Raw genomic sequence first — 21,802 nt, 5'->3', positions numbered from 1 at the left:
TATGAATGAGTGACCTGAGTGCTAGAATCTGCATGGTATGAAAATCTGTGGTATGTAATTCACCCAAGATCAGTAAAATAGTAACCCTTTAAAGGCCAGGGAAAAAAAACAACTCTGAGAGATGGCTGTTTGAGCTAGCATAAATAAATTGGAAGCTGAAGCTAGATGCATTCAGATGACAATTAAAGCACTATTTTAGTAGTGAAAATATTAAGACATTGGAATAAATTCTTGGGAGTATGGTGGTTTACTGTGATATTTTTAGGCCTAATTTAGATATCTATTTTAAACAAAAGTTGTGGGGTTGAGGCAGGATTTAGTAGATGGCATCTTTCATCCTGTGTTATATGGAAGGTCAGTTTAAATACCTGTGCAAAAGATTTATCTTCCTAACAGCCTTTATATGATTATCAGCTTTGTCTTTTCCCTTTACAGAAAGAACATTAAGTAGGTCTTCCAATGGAGAGCAGTTTGTCCAAAGATAGTTTTTCTGGCAGATCTCTGGCTGAGTACATGTAAATACCATTTGAACTTTCCTTACTTTGAAATTGTTCCAGCACTTTCACTAGTTTTTGATGGCTTTTTCTCTTTTCCCACTAAAGTAAAATCCAAACTGAGATCGACTACTTTTGTAACTCCTTTCAGCTAACTAAAGTAGTATTTCATGCAGACTGATGACGTTCAAGATCCTCTACTCTTCTTCACCCTTTTTTCTGTGTTGTTGTTCCTAGAGTCTGAAAAAGCTTCCAGATGCTTTTCAAACTTGCAATCAAAAATTTTTGTAAGAGTGATGTTTATGCACAACCCTACATAAATGCTAAGTAATAATTATAGCTGCCAGTTGAGATTATTTTGTTCCATTCAGAAGCCCAAACTCATTTAACAGTGGCTTGTATTTACTTTGACTGGCTGTAATGAATAGACTCTGAGTATCATTGCCTACCATAAAATAAAAGAATGTCTTTTCTGAATTCCAGCAAGGTAACATCTCCAGTAATTTATTATTTCATTTCAGAAATCTGCTTTTCTGTGCAAATTCTCTTTTGGGTTCTCTGTCTATAATTGCTTGGTTCCATTAACAAGGAATCTTACACCATTTTGATGAGTGGCATTCTGAAAGGATGTGCTACGTGGGAGTCAGATTTCTTGGGCTAACCTAAAGGTGGACTGTTCTTTGAAAGGTCTACCATTGCTGTATGAAAAATAAATGAACTGTGAAACAATGCTTAAAAAACCAAATAATAACTGTCATATAAAATTCTGTACCAGATAACAGTTACTGTTAAAATACTTCAGAGTTTTTTTGTGATGCTGTCAAGCTCATTCATCTTAGTCTCTCTAATTTATAATGAAATTACCTGCTTATCTTTGTAAAATGTAACCAGAATGAATCTTTGTTAAATGAACTCATATGATTTAAATCATTAGTTTACACAGTTTGCCTCATTTGCCTGATGCTGTTTTAAATGTATTCAACCTTTAAATGAGAAACAGGCCTGGATCTGTATTCTTGTAATTCAACAATTTTAATCTTTCTTTGACTGGAGTAAATGTAGAATAGCATTATTTGTACTGCTGTTACAGTGCTGGTAACAGACAGCTACAGAAATACAGTAAATATGTCCCAAGGGGAAACCAAGCAAAGCAAACTTCTTTGTGTATTTTGAAAATGATAATGAAGGAACCTACTTACTCCTATCATGGCCTTCTGTGATCCTGTCCCTTGTGAAAGGAAAGCAGTCATGCTTACATATGCATTCCTGGCATTTTTGGTCAATATATCTCTTAGTAAAAATATCACCAAAAGATCTTGCGTATCAACTCAGTTTTTAGACAAAGAGGCAACAGTTCTTAAATGCTGAGTTATTGTGGGTGTGTGTTAGATTTTCTAGGGAAAGAAAGACCCATATCAAACATCTCAAAATGTTCCTTTTTATGGAGAGGTTGATAAAAACAAGAGATGTCTGTTTTCAGGTTGCTCTTATTTTTGGACAGTCTCATTTTCTCTCTTCTGGCTCCTTGCATGTAATAATGATCCAGTTCTGCTCCCTTTGGAATTTATGGCAGCATTCCCACAGACAGCAGTGGTTTTGAGGTATATTTGGCTCTGGACATTTTAATTCTGATGTCCTGATAAAATTTCAATATGCATAATGTTGTTCTGGCAAGCTGAATTATTCTACCTTTATTAATTTGAGTTTGCAGAGAACCTAGAAATTCTACTAAATCATGATGCCAAGAACTCTGCTTTCATTAAAGAATTGTATGTGGCTATTGCTGTGGAGTTACTGTGGTGAAAGACTGACACATGGAAGAGGGCATTCACTTTTTGCTTAGTGGATGAATGGGGTCTTAATTGCAAGTAATCTTTCACAGAAAGCCATGGAAGATTTTCAGATGTCTGTATTCTGTTAAGATATGGTTTGCAGAGATACCTGTGGTAGCCACTAATTTAGCAGTCTGGCTTCCACAGACACACAAAAAATATGCTCTGTGGATGTGTTTATCAATACAATTTTCCTAAAAAAACCCCAACAAACAAGCAACCGCCCCCCCCCCCACCAAACTGGAACATGAGACACCCCCAGTCTCCCTATTTGAAAAAAAAATCCAAACAAGGACAAGAAAACCAAATAGTGAAAGTGAGGCTTTTATTTTTGGTGATATGTTCCACACTTCTCTGTTTAGATTTTTAAACAATGACAGAAAAGAAAATGCTTTTCTAATTTCAGCAATAAACCTGTTTTTTCTATTCAGTGACTAACTGCAAAGTATTGAATAGAGCTGTGGGGAAATTAAGGACTTTATCAAATGAATTGTTCTTTCTCTCCCATCACAAAGATGTTAGACTGCTAAATAAATTTAAAGTGCAAAATTTGCAATGACTGAGGCTGTTATGAATTGCTGTACTATTAGCAACCAGGTAACAACCATAGTAACTACCACTCTCTGGTGGCTTTTCTTGAATCTAAACAAGAGATTTTTTTTTCCCTTTTAAATGCATGCATACACAAACATCAGGATCAATATATTGTTTTTCTAATCTTTTTTTCCAAGGCGAGCACTCCATGGGTCATGTTTTTATATCACAGAGATGCTTACTAAGCTTGAAAGGCGTAAAATAGGGCACTGAATTTCTTCCAGATGGGCAGAAGCCAACCTGCCCTCCTGAGCCCTGGGTAGCTATGTGGGAAGTGTCTTGGCATTTCTGGACATACCTTACCCTGACTTTCAAGGAATGTGATGTATGGGATGTGTTGAGCCAGAACCCTCAGAGAAAAAGCAGTAGTATTTATAGTAGTATATTCTGTTATGCTAGGTGACCTGAATTAAGCTGAAAAAACTAGGATTGCAGAAAATCAGGCATTCAAATAATTACTGGATGATATGACCTTTTCAATGTAGTTTGTACTGGTTTTACCATAGCTAGGATTTTTTTGAAGTGTGTTTCTCTCTCTCTCTCTCTCTCTCTGTGTATATATATATATATTTATGTATATATATATATATATATATATATATATATATATATATATATATATATAACCTTTTTGTAAATCTTTTTGGTACATGTCACAGGGCTGGTGGCACCTGTTCTTGTGATTGACCATCATAGACATGTAATGACACTAGAATTGCTATGCTACAGAGAACTGTTTCTTTGCTAGAGATGTTGCCTTCTGGTGTCACAGGGATACTATCACAGAAAATAAAATACCTCTGGCTAAATACTTGCTAGTTAGAAAGACAGGCATATGCTAGCAAAATCTGTATGGTGCATTTATGATTTTATGTAAATAAATATAAATGTTTGTTTGTTTACATGTTTGTTTACATGATCTCTGTTATTAGGGGTAAACTTCATAAAGCTTGTGTTGATATGCCTGAATATATATCTCTCAGGCAGTTAAAGAAATCTGTGTTTGACCCTGTCAGAGCTTCGAAGAAAGAAACTAGCACTTTTTTAGCTGAGGTTTCTGCTGCTTCTCTGCTGGCAGATATGTATGTGAAGTGTCCTATATTTTCTCATGCCCATATCATTGACTGAAGAAGGGTTTTAGTATCTATTCAAAACTCAAATAATAAAGCAATCCATAACTTTGCAGTTTTAAGTACAATTATTTTAGAAAGTTCTATTAGTGACTTGTATCAATATACTTTCACAGAACTTCTCCAGTATTTCCAATAGTATTAGGCACAGTTTAAACAGAAAAGCATTTTCATTCAGATTCCTGTGACTGAACTCCTTTGAGTTTTATCTTTTTACAGAAACTGAAGATCTGTGTGTCTGATAATTCATCTGTCTATGCATGTGTGGGTGTGTATGGGCGTTAGAGAAAGAGAGACCTGTAATAATGCAGTTGCTTGTATCATAGTATGTATGCATAAATTTCAAACAGATACTTAATCCTTAGAAGTCTTAAAAGCTAAATGCTGTTAATGTATTTATAATGTATTTATAATATAGTGTTTACTAGACCAAATATTATTTTACTGAGGTGCTTGCATTATGTAAAAGGTAAGGTCTTGGATACCCTGCAGAGCTATATACATTCGATGACAATAATACATAGCCTTTTTTATTGGTTACCAGCATGTAATTAAGCTGAACTTTTTTTCTAATTGTGTAGACAATGATTATTTGTCTGAAAACAGAGAATGAATGGAGAACATGAGTTGTATTTGTTATATCTGTTTTTCTTACTACTTCCTTCTGTTCTTTTCTATTTAAGGTTGCCTTTGCCTCCTGGAGCATTCTCAGGTCTTTGGGAAAATGAAGAAACATTTCAGAAGTTGTATTTCCAAAAGTTTCCAGTAAGAATTATGAAATCAATTATTTAAACTTCTGGTAATGCTTCAGAACTGAATGATAATAGATTTAAACTGGGAAACAGTTCATCATAAGTTGTCACAATTTCATTGGAGGTCTTTGATATATGTATATATAATTAAAACCATATCAAGATAAATCCTTTGTCACCTGTAATTTCAGTTCTTGGGTATGCTGTTGTTTTTTTACGATCTGAAACAGAAGAAGTAAACCATAAGCTTCTGAGCCAAAAAGTAATTTCATGTCATTTAATCTAAGATATAAACCTGCAACCTTACCCTAGCACAGCTTCAGATACACTCCTCCTGCTGGCATGCAGCCATGCTAACTTCGTATCACTCCAAAATAACCCTTGTCCACTGTACATCTGAATACACTGGAGGCTCTTTGCTGCGTTAGTTATGTTTCCCTCTCAGATGAGCTATCCAAGGCCTGGCTTACTTCTTTCCTTGTACAAATAGGTAGATTTGCCCTATACAAATGCCCAAAGTGGAAGATTTGGCTCAATGAAAGTAAATGAGTGAATTGATCACACAAATTATTCTTAGTGTGCAATTGCATCATGATGACAGTGTATGTTTGGATACAGCAAACAGGAGTATCTTTAGGCGGAATTTGACAACTGTCATTATATTGCAGTAATTCCGTTTTCCTTGTGTAGATTCAGGCAACATCCTTCTCCAAGCTGTCAGGAATCAAAGTAAGCAGAGTTGGAATAAAGCCAGGGTTTATCTATTTTTTTCTGTTCTGTATTAATAAAGACAACAAAACCTTTCTGGAAGGGAAGCTGCACAGGATAATATGATACAAAAATGGTGACAAATATTACGGAATTAAGTCTTTCAAGCACCAAAAGCATATATAATGTGAAACAGGTATATATTTTTATTTTGATTTTTATTTTTGTGTTTCCTGGTAAATTAAGGAATATTCCTAGTGGTCTTTCAGAATTTATTTTTCATTGTGTTGTATTTAGGGATATTATGATACTATGGATGCTGGTTATATGGATGAAGATGGCTATCTGTATGTCCTGTCTAGAGCTGATGATGTGATCAATGTTGCCGGACACAGAATTTCTGCAGGTGCGATTGAAGAGGTGAGCATTGCCTGACAGCAAAATAGAAGAGTGAAAGATGAATGCAGGAAGCTGAGACTAAAAATCTGACATTTCATCACATCTCACATCTCAAAATCTCACACAGAAAGATCTCTCATTTGTTTTCTACTTGTTTTGTTTGCATTTCCATTGGTACTTTTAACCAAAGTATTTCCTGTTTCAGGTTCTTCTATTAAGATGCTTTCCAGAAAAAAAACAAATTCAGTCAATAATAAGTGGGGTCAATAAATACCGTGGAATTGGTAAGGCAGGCATAATTTGGTACTTGAAGGTGGAAATAAGGAGCAGTGTGGCAGGGTGGGAAGCATACCTTTTAGCTCAAATAATGTATTTATTTGGGAATATGGTAGGATAGTGTAGTATCAGTGTGACAGGTAGTTTCATCAACTGCTGTAGTTACTTAGGAGTAGAAACTTTTTTCCTAAAATACAATGATCAGTGTTGGCTGATTTTTTTTTTCCAGAGATTAATATTCAGTGCTTTTTCTTGGTGGGAAGACTTCAGAGTTTTTTGACAGCTGTTTTGTCTCTTATTGTATGAGCAGTGCTAAATGAACAATGAAAATTTCAGTAAAAAACCCTGCTGTTAAATTGAAAGTCATTAATGTAATACCCATGCAACTCAAAAAAGTAAAAAAAAATGAAGTTCATAATAGTGTCTGAATTTCATATCATTGTTCACTCACCCTTCTGGAGTCTCTGTGATTGATTGCTAGTTACAAATTTCCCTGATGACATATCAATTGCTTATTCAGGGAATATAGGGAAAGGTGTGCTGGGCGTGTACAAGAGAAAAATATGCTTTTAAGTACTCTGAATTTGACTGTTCACTGAATTAGAAACTAATCTGCAAGTTGGTTTTTTGGTTTATAATGTCTGTTAGTCTAGTGACTACTTTATTTTGAAGGCTAAAAAACTTAGAATGGTAGAAATTCTAATTACACAGAAGTGAACAAGTTCACATAAACATTAATCCATCAAGGACTGATCAGCCAGGGAGCTGAAACAGCTGCTGCCCTGACAGGTTTTTGGAGATACACAGATGCTTTCAGTCTGCTTAAACCTCTTTCCCTTAGAAGTAGTTTTTTGTGTTCCCTTACTGAAGCACAGCAGGAATCTCATCCCCACCCCTTACTGCTGTACTACTCATGGGCCGAGTGGGGCATTTTCTTTGCTTCAGCCTAGGTCTGAAGCTGCTGTAACAAATGATGAATTGAATCACCTCACCTGCTATATTACATTTGGATCCATTATACTGAACTCAGCATCTCTGTTTTTCTCCCTGCTAGTTAGGTCTAGAAACATAATGTTTCACGACACTAACATTTTAGAAGCTTTTCTCTTCACCTTTTGAGCAAAGCTAAAAACCAAGAGTGATGTTAATGCATGCACAGCAAATTGCTAGTTAAATGGGAAAGTGTTAAGAAGACCACAATTCCCTCCTCAGTAAGATGAGTAAATACAGAATTAGAGGTTCATTGAATCACCATGTAATTGGCAATCACCTTGTTGAGCAAGTATGTTATCTACATTTACATTTTAGCTGCATTACAAGTTTAACTAGTTTTTCCTTAGTGCTTTGACTGTTTTATCTCTGTTATGTTCCACACAATTTTTCCTTTGTCTAATGTATCTGTTTATACTATTGGAGCTCCATGTTTACTGCAATGCAGTAGATGTTACAGTTTACATGGCCAATTAGTGAATGGTGGCCATTATGGGAACCTCATCTTGCATGTTGATCCATCCCTCTTCTTTGGTCTGTAAATCTCTGGTGTCCCTTTTTGCCCCTTCCTGAAAAATAAAAAAAGCTTAATCAAATCTAGTCTATCTGAGGCAACAGACTTGAGAACTGAGGAATTTATCATGAGAAATCCCTTACCCCTGATCACAATGTTTCTGTCTGCCGTTGCATTTGCCATCCATCCTTGTGCCCAGTGATCACACTGGGAAAACCATTTCCACTTCCTGAAGTTTTTTATTACTTTTAAACAGTTTTTAAATGTCTAGTTTCTGTTCTTCTTTTCAGTTGTTTTATGAAGTTTGATAATTTTAAAATTGGTATTTACTAATTACTAGTTTCAGTAATTTGAAGTTAGCATTTGAAAAGTCAGAGGCATGTTGATAGAACTTTGGATAGACTGTAGAAAAATACTACAATAACTACACTCTTCCAGCTAACCATAATACTTATGAATGACAGACTCGAAGTACAAAAGCAAGGTACAACAAAACAATCTGGCAACATTCAGGTCTCCACCTTAGATAGTCCTGTTGATGCCTGGTAGGTAATTATGATATTTGATGATAATGCCAGTTGAGTGTAGATCTTTTTTCTGTGTTCCTGTGGAAAACAATATTTACTGATTTACTGTGGTCATAGACTTAATAGTCTACTTTTCCATAATTCATTGTCTTGTTCTTTCCTGTTTTCCTGTTTTTGGTTTTTTGGTGGTTTTTTGTTTGTTTGTTTGTTTGTTTGTTTGTTTGTTTTAATATAAGCCTATCAGGTTTCTGTGGCCACGGTCAAGAGTTAGAGCAGGAAAAAATGGTTTTTTATAGCAGGAAATGGAATTACTAAGGCTCTGGCCTGTAAGTGACCAAAGCGCATTAAGTGTATGCGATGCATTGAAACTCTGTAGGGATTTGAACTTGCATAAGATTAATCCCTATATGATTTATCAGTGTGGATACAATGACTTTAGGACAAAGTAGGCTGCAGCTGAATTCAAATGCATTTGTGTATATTCAGCTTTTTGAAGCAGGCTCTTCTGCCCTTCTGATTCTGGTATAAGCCCAGTGCACTCTTCTATATTTAGTTTGTGCATATAATATCTAATTCCTGTGAAAAATAATCCAGTTTCAAAAGCTGTACATAAATGGTCATGCTTCTGTACTTTGATAGAGCATGCATCTACTGTCAGGTCAGTGTTTTCCATTTGCTTTTTTTCTGGCATGGGACATGTCTAGGATCATAGTTTGTGAAATGAGTATAGCTTCTGACAAAGTGTGCTAGAAACACATTGAGTGGATTTATTTTGCTAAAAACTACTTGGTGTATGCTGTATTGACCATGACATATGGAGTCAGTTTCTTCTTCCTGTTTTGACTATAAAGCCTAAGGATGGTGAAATATGTTTTGAAGATGGGTTATAATAGACCCTTTGAATTATTCCTTTCCCCATCAGTTTCATAAACAGGTCATACAAGAACCTCCCTTTTAAAATTGGGGCAACAGTGCTTCAGCTTTCCATTCTTTCAGTTTTTTTCTTCCTGTCTTCTCTGTACTTTTCCTGTCTTTCACATTCTCGCACCATTGTATGAGTAGCCAATGCAAATATGATATTCCTACTTAATAAAAACAACCAAAAAGTGTCTTTATTCCTAAAACCTTTGATTTTGGCAACACAGTATGTGAAGTTCAGTTATTAGCAAGCACATAGTCCTTTTATGCACAGATAAATTAACAAGCACTATCACATTATGTGGCTTCTGTGTAGGGTCACGTTAGGTCCTCCTTGTGGTTGAGTTCAGAGGACTGAAAAGTGCTGAAAGCACTGTTGAGAGCAAAATGCCCCAAGGTGAGGGGGTAAAGTAAGAAGAGCCAGTTGCTTTGGAAGAGGATTGACAATTGCTGGCATCTTAAGGCCAGCTTTGTCCCAGACTTGGTGACATACATCTTGGTATGTACTGAGACATCTTGGTGGCTGTTTTCCTGGAAGTGAGTACCTCAACTGGCTAATTGGAAGCTTACATTTTTTTTACCTAAAAAAGAGTTTGATATATTTTATCAATGTGATGTTGTGTAAACATGTAGTAGGAAGGAAGGAAGCTGTGGTTTAATTCCCTTTTTTGTCTCAGGAAGCTGAGATCTTATGTTTTCAAGAGAGTGAGCCAAGCTAGGCTGGCTGCAAGCCAAGGCTGGGCATATATTTGGCCTTGGTTGAAACTATGCTTTTACAGGAACAAAGAATGAAAAAAAAAAGAGTCAGAGAAAATGAACCAATAGACTTTGTAAGTCTGTAGTAGGAGTGCTTCTGTGGTTTTCATCCTTACTCCCTGCATTTAAGTTCTATGTTACTCATAATGTTAGACAAACATTATTTGTTCCAGCAGAGATCTCACTAACAAAACCAAAGACATGATACTCTCACAAAGCTCTAAGGAAATTAAATGAAGTTTGTTCAATATTTCTATTTCGTGCTGCTAAAGTTTTTATTCCTTCTGTTTTTTGAAAAGCATGCATGAGTATATACAATAATATATATAGACATGTACATCTTCAACACATGTAATTGGAATCCTAAGGTGTACTGACCTTTTGCTGTTAAAATGTAAGAAAAAGTCTATGCTATTTCTTCGTACCATACCATTATTTTCACTGAAAGGTTGTCTATTATTGGTTCAGTTTTGTTTTCCTTTCCATCCCTCAGTGTATTCTCTTCCATCCCGCTGTGGCAGACTGCGCTGTTGTGGGCCAGGAGGATCCTTTAAAAGGACATGTTCCATTTGCACTGTGTGTACTGAAACAAGGTGAGAACTCACTGATAACTGATGTCATTAACACTTGCAAAAGTCTCAGTAAAGATAACGGATTTTACCTTCTTCACTAGGTGTAAAGACACAAGAGAGTCAGATTCTGAAAGAGATTGTTGAGCGAGTTCGGACCAACATTGGTCCAGTAGCAGCTTTCCAGAAGGGGATGTTTGTGACACAGCTGCCAAAAACACGCTCTGGCAAGATCCCACGTTCTGCTCTTTCTGCACTTGTCAGTGGAAAGCCATACAAGGTAAGTTAGAGATGTTTGCTTCAATGAATTAGACACACATGCACATCCAAAGGCACAACATGGTGGTTTTGATTCTCTTGAATGTTCTGCAACTGGTCCATGACTTCAGGTAGTACTTCATGTTTTATTTCTATTGCAGATTATGCAAAAGATTTTCATGTTTCAGAGCTTTACAGATACTTTTTTCTTGAGTGCTTTCGAAGTATAAATTTAGAAGAATCTCTGAATGAAATTCTTATCTATTATTACATGCTACTGTATTCTTACTTTTCAGATAACACCAACCATTGAAGATGCTAGTGTGTTTAAACACATTGAAGAATTGCTAAAGAAAAATTAAATGGGATAATACATAATAACGAGCATTTCAGTTATTCAAGTATACAAAGAAGCATTTTTTTGTTAATAACACATTTTAAAAACAAGTAATGATTTGGGACTAAATGTTTTTACTACAGAAACATTACTGTGTTCTTTACCATCTTACCACAGCCACTGACGCATAGTAAAGTCTCTGCATGCTGTCAATATATTCTGGTTATTATGATGGCTAAGAATTGCAAATAGAATTCATTCATTGCTGTAGTCTTAAAGGGATGGAGTCATTGGATTATCCATCTTATCTGGTGTCATGTAACCTTACATTTCAATCTGTTATTTTATAATGTGACCAGTAACTTTTGTTTGGCTAAAGCAGTTTACAAAGGGTAAACCATGAACAAACAAAAGTAAAAAAGGAATTTGATTGTGAAAATTGTTGCAGATATAAATTGTTCTTACTTGTAAATTTTAAGTTCTTGTCTTTTAGATTTTTTCTAAAATTAAAAATTTTAAGATTAGTTCTCTTGATTCAATTTTCTTTCTTTTTTCCAAAGTCTTTCTGCCATAAATTAAATTTCTATAAATTTTTTACTCAATAACTTTCTGAAGAGTCTTTTTTGTAAAATGATAAGTAATTCCTGGGTGGTTTATATGTCTTATGATAAGCACCACCAGAATGTGCTTTTGCTGCCATAATTAAGCATTATAGGCTGAGATACACATAACCAAGAAATTTAGCAAATATGGATACTAAGCAGCTCATTCTGGACGTTATAGGCCATTCCAGACAGGTACAGGGGTCTCAACAAGCCACGGGATGGAGGATACACTTTTGACATACATTACTTCTCAAACTGCAGGTATTTAATTGAACAATAAATGTGAAGGTCCTTATAAAAGTAGATGCTCCCAGGAAAGTATAAAAGCAGAGAAGTTGCTCAAACTCAGCAGTGCTTACCGGAGAAAGAATCAGTAAGTAATAGACAAATTCAGATGATGTTGTTGTGTAAGAGAGGTCCCCAAAAGGTTCCAGAAATACTGTTATAAAGTGGTGGATAGAGGTATGGATGATATCCCTGTAAAGTGATGAAATAAACCAACAGATTGATGTAGGAGCTAACAGGTAGTAGGTTCCACTTAACATGAGCCATACCCTGGTGGTGCCTTGTGCTTGTGACACTTTTTTGGTGTTGGTGAGCTCTACCGGTTACATAAGAACTGAATAAAATGTCGATGTGGTTTTCACTAGGGACTGCAGACAGCTGGCCCAGTCATGTTGAACCAGGTCATACAGTGATGTTAGAACAGCCAGTTTGAGCCTGTGCTGTCCTTGTTTCCTGCCAATCATTGCATAAGATACCCTCCTGCCTCTCAGCTATTCTCTTCAGTTGAAAATCACAATCTGAACAGGGAATAAAACATGCAAACACTGAATAAAAGCTTACGATGCTTTATGGTAGATATGCTAAATATACAGGTTGGAGATTTAAAACTGGGAATAATTTTGCTATTCATAGATGTCCTTAAAGTTTTGTGAAGTACTTCTTATAGAAGTGGCAGTTAGTTTAAGATACTATTTTCTTCTGGATGAATTATTCAAGTACAAAGGCTTTAACAGGAGGCCCATGGCAAATACTGGACTGACTCACAGAGACTTTTTGCTTTTCACAATGCTACAACTTAGCAACCTGTGCTGAACAGTTACAGAGCAAGAGGGAATTCTTGAGAGTTGTCAGTGGTGTGTTTTTTTTTAAATCAGTGAGACACTATAAGAGCCATCAGAGAAACTGTGGCACATTCACAAGGTGTGTGGCCACTACTTTTACAATTGAAGGTGAGACATTGTTGTGTATGTTTGTTATCATTTCCTCGGCTGAAGCAGGGGAGGGGAACTAATTAGTGAGAGCAGAAAATCTCTACAAGAGATCTTGCAATGCATGTAGGGGAAGAGAATTAATTTCCTAGATCTTGCATAATTTTCCCAATGATTACTCATGCTCCTACCCCAGTTTCTCCTTTTGTAAGGAAAAGTAAACTGCTTTCTAGTTTGGGTCTCTTCTTTTAAGGAGGTGAAAAAACCCCACAAAATCCCCAACAGCATTAGTAATATTCAGGCATGCACTTACCTTTCTGAAGGGCTGTGTGCTTACATTAATGTTAGTAAGGAAACAATTATCTTTCCTCAGAACTCTTCATAAAGAGCTTTGATAGGTAACATTCTTAAGGTGTCTCCATGACAAAAATATTTGTAATAATTTCTGTTTTCTGAGGAAGCCTGTTTTCTTTCTCTCTATTTTGGTAGAAGTGATTTCAGATCAAGAATTGTATTTTAAAAGAGGACAGAGCGTTCAGGTGTGCTCACTATACTGCCATGCTGGTAATATGGAGAATTCCAGAAATGTCAAATGTCTCATGCATCAACATTCAGAAAACCTAGACAAAGAAAGGCACCTTATTGCAACAATACAGTATGGAGAAATCATTGTTTAATGGCCATTACTTTTGTTTTCCAAAAGAGCTTTTTGCTGAGGAGCTGCAATTGCAGAATGCTTTGTCTTAGCCCATCTCAAGAAAGGGAAAATGAGTAGTTACATGGCTCTGCTGCTGCCCAGCAACCTGGGTATACCATCAAGAACAACAAGCCTATTTAATGAGTGGTAGGACAGCAGTGATTTTCCAATTTTTTTTTTTCAGAGAGAAGCAGCAAGAGGGTAGATTTGAAGGGTCACTGAGTTGCTGAATTTTGGCTGGAAGAGGCACATGTAGTAGTTATTCTCAGTGTACTGAAAGGGTTGGAGCCAAGTAGACAACAGTTAGCATAACTGCTGTTTCTAGCTGTAGAGGGTGGAGCTTCAGCTTGTGTGAGGGAGACAGGGATGAATTAGGAGGCTTGATGTGCTATCCTAAATCAAAACTGAAGTCACCATAATGCTTTTTTAAATTCTTCTAGTCTGTTTTCTTCCACTGTGAAATATATAATTTGTGTGTGCTGTTCTCCTGGGGCAGGACAACTTCCACTCTGGTCATAAAATCTGACTCATTCTTTTCCCCAACACATTTCATTCCCCTTTGCCCCCTAAGTTTTAGTGTTGGCTGCAAAAGGAATTCTGTAAAACAAGAGCTGATGTTTGAGGTAATATGAATTTACATGATATTGCTGCCACTGATAGTGGCAGTGACAGTGTTTGCATTGCTTTACTTTGTGATATTCTGCCCTAAAATAAGCCAGAAGGAGGCTGAGGGAGGAGAAGAATGTTGGTCAAGCCCAAGGAACTGTGTGTACAAGAGCCCCAACTTTCTACAGTTGTGTGCTATACCCCTGCCAGCACTTTGCGCCCATCAGCAAGATCTGTGCTCCCTCTCGTGGCAGATTCTCATCATAACTCATCCCTCTTAGTGCCAAAATGTTCTTATGCTTAGCTGTGAGAAGCATCTGGTTCCAAACTTAATGCTACTACATACCAAACGTAACAGACTAATGAACACAAATAGCACTGAATTCTCTTTTTTATTGACATTGGGGGAGAAAAATCTTTCACCATCTGATTGACCGAAGTTTGCCAAATAAAAATAGACAAAACAAATGTTAATGTACGTGCAAACATTGCAGATCAAACTGCTAAAAGAAATAACTAAAAGACAGGTCTTGAGCTAAGATCAAGCAGCTGAAAAATAGCAAATAGGTAAATGACTATTAAGTAGGTCTTACTTTGAAACTTCCCATTTAAACAAAGAATAAACAACAATAACACCACCAAATAAAGCCACAGCAGGTAATAGTTGCTCTTCTAAACTTTTATACACTATATATTAATCACTCTGTCTTTCAGTTATTTCCTCTGATAAAACTGACTTTTGTGAAGTCTCAGCAAGGCCATCTTGGCTAAAAGCATAACATTAGACAGGAGCCTGTCTAATGCCCTGTTAGAATGAAGAAATGGTGGGGGTTGGCTTCTTTTTTTCTTTCTTTTTCTTTGCTGAATATATCTGGAAAGAAGAATCTGACTCTATGCAAATACTAGATTTACTTTTCCAATGCTGGCTGGTGTTTGAAGATCCTGGAACGAAAAGGTGGCTCTTGGTAAAGCAAGATTCTTCTTGGTCCGCAGGTAACATAGAAGAAAGTTTTTGGTTTTTTTGTACAAATCATGTTTTATTAAATTGCTTTTTATTTTTTTATAAACAGTTCTTCTCGATTTATGTGTTTGTTTTTAATAGGTGAGCCATCATGGTGCTTCTCTGTAGGTATCTAACATTTCCATTTTGTCTTTAGAGGTCCATTTTGGCTTCAGTTCCAGATTATGTCATTCTATTATACATCATCAGAGGCAGGTGTTCAGCTTTAAATATTGACAGATTTTTCTCAGTAGGAACATGTTGAAGCTTCTAACTCTGCTAAACATATTAATTTGACTGTTACAATCCAAAAACTGTAAAAATGGTGGAATGGAAAGATACAAACAGTATTATTGACACTGTATTGTCAAATGTTTGCACTGAGACCCCATGTACCATAGATTTCATTTTTAAAAAATCATATTTATATCCATTTACATAAGACTTACACATTTTAAAAGAAATACATACACAGTAAATACGTAAATGTCTAGTATTTTACAATAAAACAGATGTAACAATGTAAAGATGAGTGGCTTCATTTGATAAAAGCTTTGGATGTGCACTACTGTCAAATTTTTGATGACAGAGATGCTGAGAGAAAAGGGGGAGATTGTTTTTTCTTTTTTTTTTTTTTTTTTGTTTAAGTAATTTAGGTATTTTGTATTCATGTTTTAAACTAACCAATACATGAAAGGAACATCATATCTGTTTGTATGATAAACATTATGTGTTCTCTTCCTTATTAACCTGTTCTTGCAGAGTTTTAATGCTCTTTTCCTAAGTAGTGGTAGTGCACTTCAGGTAAAGTAGAAGAAAGAGATGACATCTAAGAAAAAAAAAACAAACATTAATTAGCAAGATTTATGATTCTATTTCAGCCTAAAGTTCAATGACAACAGAAAATATACCACTAAGTAAGTAGTTTAGTAACTAAGTTACTAAAATATGGACTTCAAGTATTTGTAGGAGGCATGCGTTTGTTTAATTTTAGATCTGCAACATAAAATTACTAATAATTCATTTTAATCTTTTACTAATTGTCCTCAGTCAACACAGACTGCTGCTTATGTTCATTTTACAGTTGTTTTCCTGCTGTTTTGGTGCAGCACTGGGGTTAGTTTCCTGCATGTGGGGACCTTTGCCTGTTCGGCACAATGTGAAGCACATTCTCAGTGTACAGACATTGCTGATGTACTTCGTGGCTCTTCTTCCTAGTTCACTGCAGCTTGACAGCATTTACCTTTTTTACCCTGATGGTTTCTTTGCTGTGGACTAGCTGCTTCCAGCTATCATTCACATCTTTTTGGAACGCTGCTTCTCCATTTGTCTTTAAAAATCCTCTTTCGGACCCTTCATTGGTAAAGTATGTAACTGATTTTGCCAAGTCTCCTTTAGTATTTCATTAGAATAAAAGTGGAAGTAATATGTTCTATTGTTCCAGCCTGTGGCAAGAAATCTCTCCTGAATGACCCTTCTGACTTGGCAATGACAAGTGTTTTAGAAGTTAAAAGTATTGGGAATGCTTGGATAATGTGAGTGCCAAGTCCACTGCCTATGTAAAGACACTGCAGCTGCTCAGCTGGGCCACCACATCTAGCCACCACAGCAGAAAGCTTGATGGGTCCCATGTTCTCTGTAGTATATTTCTTTGCAACATTAAATGGCCAGCACCAGCAGCCTTAATTGTTCTTAAATTTCTGATACCAAGTGCACTAAAACAGGCCTGTGCAGAGTAAGCTCATATAACTGTTCTGAGAATGTCTGCACATGGTTTCTGGCTCATTATGGTTTCAACAAATATTCAAAAAAAACCACCTGAAATGCAGTTTGAAAGCATATGAACAGGACACAGCTGCTGTGAACATACACTATACAGACACAGGAAAATTGTACCAAACTGATGTTGGTATAGACTGTGAGGACAAGCCTTTGACAGTCTCTGTAAGAGAATGTATCTTACTCTCATAAGAGTAGCAGAATACAAGAATCAGCAGCCTGCTGTAATCACAGGCCATCTGCATTTGTTCCATGTGCAGTCTGTTTGCTGCTTTCTTTTAGGCCTGCTCTTTCTAGGCATGTTCTCCTTTACTACATAGAAAACTCCCTTATCTCGCTATTGTGTGGTAACTCATCCCGCTATCCTTCCCCTCTGCTGCTTAGTTGCTGCTTCTGTGCATGCAGATAATTCACCAGAGTATCACAGCTGCTGATGTAGTCTAGGCAAGGTGTTACAAAAGCCTGAGTCTCTGTCTAAGATGGATCTGGAAAATTTCAGGAGGTATGTTGTAGTGAATAATCTTCCCTTTTGTCCAAGTATCAATCAGCTCCTTCCATGAAGAAACTGTTAGTCGGGAACTGTGCTGACAAAATTCTGAAAATTCCTCTGTTGCCCTTCAATCTGACATCTCCCTCTATGGGCAGTTTCCATTTATGATAAATATGTTTCTGTCATTCTTGAGCTGCAGACAATTTGTTTAAATTTTCAAGTTTGATATAATAGTGAAGGAAATATTTTCCCTGCATGGTTGTTTTTTGGGGAGAGGTGGAGGGGTGGGATGTTGGTTTGATTTTCAATATAATGTACTGGAATCAAAATTACTTGACCTTGCTTCTTGGTTTATTACCTGCATAGCATTTTGAAGTTGCCTTTATAGTAAGTGCATATACTAAAGTTCTAGTTCACACCATCTTGTTCCTTCTCTAAAAGGAGTACATGGTAAGTGAGAAGAGGAATACTAGTATATTATTGTCAGTTAACCTAATGTATTAGACTTTACACGTAGATGTAAATTTGCATGTAGATGCAAATTTGATATCCTTATAGACCACTCAAGCATTTAAGTAGTAGAATAGTGGACAAACAGCAAGTGCTGATGTGATACATACTACTGATACTTAAAACACTACTAATTCCCCAATAGAAATTGAAGTTAACTTGTATAGCTTGTATAACTTTATATACACACCTTTTTGCTCAAAATACATACCTTCCATACATTTATAGTGCTAGAAAAGTCTGCTACTTTACTTTTGTTTGTGATTTGCTACTTTTTAGATAATTTTTAATATAATGGGAATAAATGGTTTGGATAATCTTAAATTAATTTTTGTTAGTGTGTCAGTTTTCCATTTCTGCTTTTATTGCACTTTTCAAACCTCACCTCAAGTGCCTGGCCCATTACTGTTGGCCTAAGAGAACTTCTTGGTCATGCTTAATTGCTTCCAACATTGTGATTCTGAAGCTTATAGGAGAAAAGGTTCATATCTCTGCCTTCCATTTCTGTCACCACTGAACCCTGTGAGAGTCCTGTCACTGACTTACTGATGCAATACCATGCTCAAATCTATACATGCATACACATAAAAACATTTGTATAGTTTATGTGCTTCCTCATCATCTTTGTAGATTCAGCTACTAAACGTTGCTTTTTCAGAAAAACCAAACCAAAGCAAACCCAAGAAATAACTATACCCCGCCCGCAAGTTTATTCTTCAGGGGTGGCTCAAAAGGTCCCATTTTTACTAAGAGGAAGATTTTATACTCCTGCAATCTTTCGAAGTAAGGCTCATGTCATCAGGAGGATCCTGAGCAATCCACTTTTCCCACTGTTAACGTTTGCTATTGCTAAGTTTTTTTTTTGAACCTACACAAAGTTAGTAAAATCTCCACGGCCCCAAGTCTGTCCCAGTGTTGGGAATCAAAACAAAAAACCAGCAACTTGCTTGCAGATCCTTGCATGTCTTGCCTACAATATCCAACAGCTACTAAAGCATATTTGATGTCTGATGAGGTTTTGGTGATATTCAAATATTTTTTTCCAGCTGCCTTGCAATTCCCTAAGTAACTAAATGGAAATTGTTTTAGTGAGAAAATACTAGCATAAAATGGTGCCATATTGATGTAACTACTCATCATGTGTGTATTTTTTCCAAAAGCTGGGACAAAATAGAAAACTGTATTTCCACAGAACTGTGGAAAAGTGACTCTGTGATATTCATAACCCCACTCAAAAGATATATGGTGAAAAATTTAACAAGAATTCCACTACTAAATTTGATCCAAAGTTGCATCCAGCTCAGATAATCCTTTCTTTGTCAGTTCTGAATGATTTGAGAAGTGCAGGAATCTCTGTAATAGATAAATTTTCAAGATTTTCTGTATGGGTAAGTCTGTGCAGCTACCTGATGTTCTAAATTGAGCCATAGCTTTAATTAAAAAAAAAAAAAAAGTAAATCTCTTCTGCTTTAGTAGTGTTGACCCCACATTCCAGCTCCTAGTAGAACTCTTCCAAGTTCTCATAAATTAAGTTCATTCCCTCTGCCTTCTTCCCAAAATATGGTTGGTAGTGTCCTGTGGACTGAGCTTAAGTCTGTTGTTATGACCAAATGACTGCCCTAGGGAGTCCTTAGTTACATCCTCAGTTACGTCCTCTGCTCCATGTTGGTTTGTGCTTGGATAATGTGGGGTGTAGTGCAGTCATCAAGAGCTTTCATGATGGCCCCTACAGAATACTCACAACAATTCAGTGCTGGCTTCTTTGCTAGGCCTTGTCAGCATGAGTATGTGCGAACTGTTGAGCTGTCTAACCTCTGCAGTCGTGATGAAGCAACTGCAAATCGGGAAAAAAAAAAGGAAACAAACCAGAGCCTCTTTAGAATCATCAGTAAAATATATCAGTCTGTTTACCACTGGAAGGGTGGCTGTTAAATTGCTCTGTGGCTTTCTCTAACGTGATCTGGGCATGGTCTAGTTCAAAACTCAGCACTTCTTCATGGCTGATGTACTGTTGGAATCTGTCTAAAGGGAATACAGTTTAAAACTCAATTTTGTCTTTATTTTGTTGTAATTCCTAATGCTCTTACCTATCATGCTGTTTAAATACTATTGCATTCTTACTGCTGAGAGATAGGAAGCCAAATCCTGGATGAAGATACAGGTCTTCAAAATTACTTCCCTTTAAGTCTACTGAGTTCAGTATACCTGGCTCAAGAATTAACTGTCTGGAAGACCTCAAGTAAATCACTAAATCTGCCTTTTGCCTTAGTTCCACATCTGTAAAATGCAGAACATCATCTTCTACATCATACCATGACTAGAAGATGAAATTCCTTAATGTTTATAAGGTTCTTGTATATTACAGTAATGTGGGCAATGGAAATGCCATGGAAGCTAGGAGTCAATGGCATTCAGTGATGCAACCAGTAAATTATTCCATCTGTAACTGCAACCATAAAGCACTGTTTTTAAGGGTAGAAACTCTAATGGAATTCAGATGGCTTTAATGGAATTTAGGTGGCAATACTATCATACCAAGTTCGTTATCAAGTTACAAGATGTGATCTCTACAGGTCTCTACAAGTTTGAGATAAGTCTATTTGTAGACTGAATCCTGTCATGATTAAATAAATGGCAGTATTTTAAATGGGGCAGTTTTTGTACTAATATTTCTCAGAACTTCAGGCAGGTATACTTGGCTTTATCTTCCACAAACCTGAAGAAATAGCTGTGATGGGATTTCTTTCCTCTGCCTGCTCTCTTACAATGATTTTTAAATTTTATTTACTTTTTAATTATGATCTGCTTGCTAATTTTCCACTCTGTTCTGAGTTTGTGCATCTATTGGAAATCAAAAGATTTCCAGAGAAAATTCAGACTGGTATATAGTAACTCAATTAGTACCTGAATTTCAGCATTTGCTAACTACTCATCCGCTGGTGACTGTTAGCAACTTCAGTTATTTGATGGTCAAGGCTAAGCTATTTAATTTGAAAGTAAGATAGGAAAATAAAGGTGATAGGCCATTCTGATTGTGTTCTCTAAAACACTCCACCTGGGAGAGAGGCTAATAGGATGAAAAATGTGCTTAGATATTATATTCAGTCTCAGTTGAAAGTTAGTAAATTAATTCCAGTCTTTCTGATTGTTTCCTTTACAGCTGTAGGATAGTGAGATCGGCATTTTTTTGTATTTTAAATAAACACTGTTTGTGTGAAGCAAACCTGAAAAAATCAATAATATGCCAAGTCAGTGCTTTTCCATTCCCTAATTCAAGTCTCCCAGACTCAGTTCACCCTAGTTAACGAACGCAATCGTTGTGGTGCGAGACAGACATGCTTTAAAAGTCAACTTGGCATGCTAGGACAAGCCTGGTGCTTTCCAAGAGGAAGTGCAGGAATGAGTTCGTACCGTCACTGGCCATCTTGCGCGACTGGCCGGATGTGGTGGTGAGCCGGAATCCGGCAGGCAGCGTTTCTGACGCGCCCGGCATCATGCTGATCCCATGGACCTCGCGCGGCGGGAACTGCCGTCGCCAGGAGGGGCCACGCCTGAAGTTCTTGTCATCGCTCTGTCAACAGAGTTTTGTTTGATAAAGCAAAATTAAGCTTTTTGATTTACCATCCTGCTGTGTGCTATCTCTGCCACTGCCAAATGTGTTCCATAACAACTACCCTGCCCTGCTGCACTGCATCCAGTCACTGTAATGTGTTTGAGACATGTTTGTAAAAGCTTGAGAAATATTAAATGCTGGGGTGGAAAACTCTTCTTAAATCTTTGGCTCGATATAGTCAAGGGGTTTAGTATCACCTCTATAGAACTTTCTTACACAGTGACAGAAAGTGAT

General features: G+C 36.6%; 2 protein-coding genes across 7 annotated transcripts in view; one reads left to right on the top strand and one right to left on the bottom strand.

Moving 5' to 3' along the window:
* ACSS3 (acyl-CoA synthetase short chain family member 3) overlaps nt 1–11,578 on the top strand; it is a 65,257-nt gene extending 53,679 nt beyond the window's left edge. The window contains exons 12-16 of the mRNA XM_066549982.1: nt 4,734–4,815; nt 5,808–5,930; nt 10,384–10,483; nt 10,564–10,739; nt 11,014–11,578. Of these exons, the coding sequence (XP_066406079.1) occupies nt 4,734–4,815; nt 5,808–5,930; nt 10,384–10,483; nt 10,564–10,739; nt 11,014–11,079 (547 nt within the window). The 3' untranslated portion in view covers nt 11,080–11,578. The remainder of the gene's footprint in view (nt 1–4,733; nt 4,816–5,807; nt 5,931–10,383; nt 10,484–10,563; nt 10,740–11,013) is intronic.
* Nucleotides 11,579–14,549: 2,971 nt separating this feature from the next.
* Nucleotides 14,550–21,802, bottom strand: part of PPFIA2 (PTPRF interacting protein alpha 2) — a 287,766-nt gene continuing 280,513 nt past the window's right edge. For all 6 annotated transcript variants that reach the window (XM_066549725.1, XM_066549727.1, XM_066549726.1 and 3 more), the window contains 3 exons: nt 21,367–21,526; nt 19,697–19,789; nt 14,550–16,005 (listed from right to left, as the gene is read on the bottom strand). In XM_066549725.1, coding sequence (XP_066405822.1) covers nt 19,731–19,789; nt 21,367–21,526 — 219 coding nt within the window. In that variant the 3' untranslated portion in view covers nt 14,550–16,005; nt 19,697–19,730. The remainder of the gene's footprint in view (nt 16,006–19,696; nt 19,790–21,366; nt 21,527–21,802) is intronic.

Source organism: Molothrus aeneus, chromosome 5 (assembly GCF_037042795.1).
Source record: "Molothrus aeneus isolate 106 chromosome 5, BPBGC_Maene_1.0, whole genome shotgun sequence".
NCBI lineage: Eukaryota > Metazoa > Chordata > Aves > Passeriformes > Icteridae > Molothrus > Molothrus aeneus.
This window is presented reverse-complemented; position numbering and strand designations above follow the sequence as displayed.